Raw genomic sequence first — 6,000 nt, forward strand, 5'->3', positions numbered from 1 at the left:
TGCAGAACTACAAACGCAGCTGGAATCCACAGCTGTGCGTGTTCATGGAGTTTGCATTTTCACCTGCTGGACATCACTACCTGACAAGTTTAACTGTCTTCAGAACATTGCAGAGGCCTTATTGAGAGTACTTGGCTCTACATATCTGTGTGAACAGATTTTCTCTCACACAAAGAGTGTCCTCAGGTAGCCATCTGAATGCTGGACACACGGAGACCTGTGTCTCTGAGTGGGAGACGAGAGATCACATTAACATGTGTATCCCTGTATTAACAAACATGCATTTTCTGTTGTACAGTTCATTTGCTGTTATGGAGTTCTTGTTATGGATAAAAAGTGTCTTTTTTTTGTTTCAAAATAGCTGATAACTATTTGCTGATAGCTGCCAGCATCTGAAAACAAATATAATTCTATAAAGTTGTTCTATATAGTGTGTAACTGTTCATATAGAGCATTATTAAATTTATTGCTAATGCAATCATATGGCACACTGACTTCTGATAAAATTTTAGATGGCAGTCATCATCAGAAAGGTTGCCGACCCCTGCCTTACACGATAGATGTGGTGAACCAACTACACATGAGCTTTTCAGAATGGGTGAAAAGAGTTGCTGATATACAAATATACTTTTTAAAGGAACAATCTGTGGAATTAAACCGAGTGATTTTAAGGTCACCTCTTCCCTTCACCATGCGTCTGATTTGTTTCTTTAATTCCAGTCTTTCCTCTTCAAGTCGTTCAATCTAGAAAATAATCAGGGTGTTAGTAGAAGACGCTCATGAGCAAAATTACTTATAAAAATATTGGTTTTAACCAGTATAACTCCCACTATACCTCTTTGGTGAGCACTTGGTTTTCTGCTTTGTACCGGCGCTGTCTGAGATCTGCGGCACGCCTAAACTCTGTCAGATCCACTTCCTGCTTTGGTTCCAGACCTTCAGAGTCAAGATCAGTATAAACAAAAGCTAAATTAATTTTATAGTTCCACGTCAGTGAGTGTTGTCTAAATATACTGAGCAATGTGACCATTCGAGTTAAAAAATAAAAAATAAAAAAACCCATCTGACCTAGTTTTTCTCTGAAACCTTCGTTTTCGTCCATGAGGTCATTGATTCTCATCTCAAGCTGGTTGATCTCTTTGGTCATGGCCTCTGCCTCACATTCTCTGTCTCTAATTAGATTTTTACACTCTTTGATCTCCGCAATGGCTGCTTCCAGGCCATAAGTGCCCTGTAAAACAGAAACCAAGTTGTTGTTCAAAGTGTTTCATTCACCAAAAAGCAAGTCTTGTCTAAATGTCTTTTTTCCTTGTTTTTAACTCATATGCTTTTAGTGGAAATCAGGATGTGATTTGGCATGGTGAAAAACAAACACCATGTTTGTAGACCAAAAAAAGCACGTGGATCACACCATAGTCACATTGTCATTTCAATGTCTCTATTAAAAGTGAGGATGGATGGGGAAAAGAAAAAAAAATCACATGCATCAATTCCTGGAAATTGAGACACAAATAATTTAATTTGGCTGAAAACATTTTACTGAAAGCCAAAATAAAAAAACAAAATAAAACAGAAAAAAATGAGGAACAAAAAATATGTTTGCAGACTTACAGACTCATATTGGCTCAAGCGGTTTGAAGCCTCAATAAGTGCTTTGTCTTTTTCCTCAGCATGAGCTTCTGCTAGTTTTACCGCATGCTCTGCTTCCGTTGCTCTTGTCTCTGCAGCTTCTAGCTTTAACTTCAGCTCCTCCATTTTCTTCTGCTGTAAGGTGGATGGGAGGCCTTCAAGAACAAATGACAAATGTCATTGTAATTGTGCATATATATATATATGTATATATATATATATATATATGTATATATATATATATATATATATATATATATATATATATATATATATATATACACATACACACACACACACATACATATACATATATATATATATACATATTTGTGTGTGGATAGATAGATAGATAGATAGACAGATATATGAGGCAAAATTCTTTTACAAAAAGCTAAAACTACCAGGGTCAAAATGATGAACCCAATCGTTTTTTTTTTGCTGAATAAACAGCCTTTTAACAACAGTCTCACACATGTTTCCTGAGCAATTTCAGCCCATTGTTCTTTGGCAAATCTCTCAAGTTCCTCCAGATTTGATGGTTTTCTGGCAGAAATTTTGTCTTCAGTTTACAATGCACATTTTCAAAGGGATTCGAGTCAGGGCTTTCTGGAAGCCATACAGTAAAGTTCACTTTGGATTTCTGGACGCTACTACATGCTGGGATCATGATGTGCTGGAAGACAAAACGACAAGCCAGATGCACCCTATAGCATAATATGGCACTGTGATTTTCTTTTGATTTTACACTTTTCCCTTCTTCCTCCAAACATAAGCAACATCTCTGAGGCCAAAGAGCTCTAGTTTCGTCTCAAAGGCCGAGCTTCCAGTGTGCATAATCTTTCTCCAGGCTGACTGCAACCTCAGAGTTCACTCCTGTGCAAGGTTCTAGTGACTGTCTTCTTTGAGACTACAAGTCGTTCACTTATGTCTGAGCACATTTCTCACTAGTTTTCTTTCTTTGAAATCTTTCACTTCCAGGCTTTGTGGCAACTCCTTGGAATTCTTGATGATTGCTCCAGTTCTTGATACTTGGAAACACTAACGATGACACTCAGTTTTAACTTGATGTTACAAGCTTTGAGCATAAGCTTTAAGCTCTTCATTGCACATCAGTGGTTTGTGGTTTCTCCTATGTCTCATTAAAAGGTCAGTTTTTCGGGGGGCTAATAACACTGACACTGGTAACAAAAAAAAAATCCAAAAAGCTAATATGCTAAGAAATGTTATGTCCAAAATCCCTTGCTCTGTTTAAAGAAAAGAAAAATACACTTGGGAAAAATCTGACTCACATTAAAACACATAAACTGCTCAGTGGCACCTGCAAGTTCTGAACCATTTACCTTCTTAGGCATGCAACCACGTCTTATCAGTTCTAATTTAAACATTTAAATTTTAGTTTAATCATGAATCTCAAAAATGTAAAAAAAAAACCAAACCCATAAAAACAAAAACCAAAACATCTATCTCAAAAATTCAGATATATTCAGAACATATATCTTTTATGATGATTATATTTTGATGTTTGGTATTTTTTACGGCATTCCCCGTAACTACAAATGTCTGCAATCAACAACTGTCAGAAGAGAGGCTAATGAACAACATTTGATAAATTAAACAGGGATGTACAAACCTCTGTCTTTCTTCGTAGATGTCTTTAGCTCCTCAATAAGTAGGGTGTGCCTCTCCATTTCCCCTGTATACTGCTCCACCTGCTCACTCAGCATCTTGATTTGATTATCTCGCTCTTGGACAGCCTTTAGGATATTCACCACAAAATCAAAACACAAAAACACAGAATTATCAGGATTTCAATGTTAGACACATTCTATACAGCTGTGGCACACATAAATATTTACACATTCATTGTTGGAGAACGTTATGGACCGAAAACAAGGGGAGGGACAAGATAAGAGGCCCACGATGGATGAAACTTACAGCGCAGAGCTCATATATGACCTGACCCAGGGCAGCAAGAGACATGGAAGGAAGGATAGGTTTATATGTAAAGACAGGACAAAGAGAGAGAACCAAAAAAAGAAACATGACATACACATAGATACAGATAGGTGGAAAACAAGATATGACTATAACCTCCAAATTAGGATGCCCCTGCTCCAAAGAATAAAAATAAACATATAAACAATGACACCCCCCGAGCATTTAAGATGTACATAGGGTTATTTTATCACAGTATTTTATTTATGCATATAAGGTTGATAAGAATTATTTATATTTATATATATATATATATATATATATATATATATATATATAATTATCTGTAACAAACTGTTTTGTTTTAGTTTTACTTTTTTGGCAAGTATGCTTTTCTTTCTATTTAAGCAAACGTCCTCAGAAAAAAATGTGGGTAAAACAAAAATCTTTTCTATGATAAGGTGACATAAAATAACATAGATGTATATCCAAGCACAACACTCAGATCCATTAATGACAAAGTCTGTGGTGAAATGTGTCCTAAAACGTCCCCAAATCACTTTTAAGATAAGGTAAAAGTTGCATTCCTATGCTGAGCTCGGGTTTTTGTGTTCACGTAAACGAAATTGTCGCCACGATTACACAATGACCTACATTCAGTGCACCACAATGGCAGGAGATGAAAGTCAGAAATGTGTATACACAAATGAGATTATTTCATCCCTATTTTTGAACAGACCTGCTGCAAGGCCAGAATGTTGCTTTTGTCCAAATCCAGCTGTGCTGAACGCAGCTTTTCCCTCAAGTCACGAATCATCTGCTGGTACACCAAAATTTCATCGTCCTTCCCAGACAGCACTCGCTATCAGGAACAACAAAAGTAAACTCATGTTAGTCCTGTAGAATAGTTTAACAAAACTCAGTGACAAGCAGTGTTCTTGGAAAAGTAAAGGTGAGACTTTGAAACCTGAGAACACTGTACCAGCTGTAAGAACCAGAAAAAACACATGAAAGATTCATAGCTAAAGTATTTATTTACAATCACAATTTCAAAAAGGTTAGGATGCTGTTCAAACTTTAAATGAAAACAGAATCTGCAAAGCTCACATACCCATATCTCATTCACCAGAAAACATATCAAATGCTTAAAGTTAGACATTTTAGTATTTCCTGAAAAATAGAAACTCACTTTGAATTCAATGGCAGCAACACATGTTTAAAAAGGTGGGATGAGTGCAACAAAAAACTTGAAATGGTACCAAAAAGATACATCTGGAGGGACATTTTGCAGCTAACTAGGTTAACTGGCCACAGGTCAGTGAGACACCAGACTAATATAAGAGCATCTTATAGAGGCAAAGTTTCTCAGAAATAAAGATGGGCAAGATCTTCACCAGTCTGTCTAAAAAATTGTGGAAGTCAGAAAAATGTTCCTCAACATAAAAATGTGACAACTTTAACTACTTTAAATATCTACAGCACATATCATCATCAAAAGATTCAGAAAATTTGGAGAAATCCAGAAGAGACAGCTGAAACCAGTACTGGGTGCCTCTGATCTTCAGCCCCACAGACAGCACCGCATTAAAAAAAAAAAAGGGCATCATTTTAAACATAGAGCAACACAGGGCTTGCATATTTCAGCAAGACAATGCTAAGCCCCATACTTCATCTGTTATAACTTTGAAGTTGAAGACTCCAAAGAGTGAACGATTTTTTACCAGCCAAAAACATTTGGCTCATTATGAAATGAGAAAATAAACTGCTGTTAACTGTTAAACAGCTAGAATCCTCTATCGGAGAAAAATGAGACAATATTACTTTCCCAGAGTCCAGGAACTGGTCTTCTCAATTATCAGATGTTTATGAAAATGACTGTTACACAGTGGTAAATATAGGCCTGTCTAATATTTTGCAACATGTTCAAAATTGCCTTATTTCCTAGTGTTACATTTTCTCAGTTTAACCATTTGATATGTTTTCTGTGTTGTACTGTGAGTAAAACATTGATCAATGAGATTTGTAAGTCTTTTCTACAATTTGGGTTGTAGTTTTAAACTATGTGAAGAGGCAGTGAAGAGACTAGTCCCATATGTAGGGATACCCATAGGTAAATGTTGTATTAATCAATATTAGTATTAATGTTCAGTGATCCTTTGTTTTAAGCACAGAAGTGAAGATTAACAGAGGCACCAGGAGCCCCTTGGTGTCAGGGTTAAGGTTTCAGGTTTTTCCTTGAATGCACCTGCTTAAAGGAAATAAACTAAACAAATAAAACTTGCCCTTTGGAGAGTAAGTTTAAATACTTACCTTCCACTCCTCCACTTTGGCATTGACAGCTGCCATAATAGGGTCGTTCTCTTCAGTCATGCTATGAATCTTATCTGTTAACTCTCTGACCTGCACATAAAAAGTGGAGCCATGATTCTGTAC

The 6,000-nt window shown here is 36.3% G+C and overlaps 1 protein-coding gene across 10 annotated transcripts in view; it reads right to left on the minus strand.

Annotated features, from left to right (window-relative positions):
- cep290 (centrosomal protein 290) overlaps positions 1–6,000 on the minus strand; it is a 40,469-nt gene that overhangs the window by 29,938 nt on the left and 4,531 nt on the right. For 7 of the 10 annotated variants that reach the window (XR_014800717.1, XM_084934231.1, XM_084934230.1 and 4 more), the window contains 8 exons: positions 5,878–5,967; positions 4,307–4,429; positions 3,568–3,588; positions 3,263–3,386; positions 1,612–1,784; positions 1,069–1,231; positions 836–936; positions 678–744 (listed from right to left, as the gene is read on the minus strand). Coding sequence is in view for 9 of the 10 variants with exons in the window: in XM_084934231.1 (XP_084790357.1) it covers positions 678–744; positions 836–936; positions 1,069–1,231; positions 1,612–1,784; positions 3,263–3,386; positions 3,568–3,588; positions 4,307–4,429; positions 5,878–5,967 (862 nt within the window). In the remaining variant the exon portion in view is untranslated. The remainder of the gene's footprint in view (positions 1–677; positions 745–835; positions 937–1,068; positions 1,232–1,611; positions 1,785–3,262; positions 3,387–3,567; positions 3,589–4,306; positions 4,430–5,877; positions 5,968–6,000) is intronic. The other 3 variants (XM_084934229.1, XM_084934235.1, XM_084934236.1) reach the window with 1 other exon arrangement.

Source organism: Perissodus microlepis, chromosome 7 (assembly GCF_051167445.1).
Source record: "Perissodus microlepis isolate ML-2025 ecotype Zambia chromosome 7, ASM5116744v1, whole genome shotgun sequence".
Classification (NCBI taxonomy): domain Eukaryota; kingdom Metazoa; phylum Chordata; class Actinopteri; order Cichliformes; family Cichlidae; genus Perissodus; species Perissodus microlepis.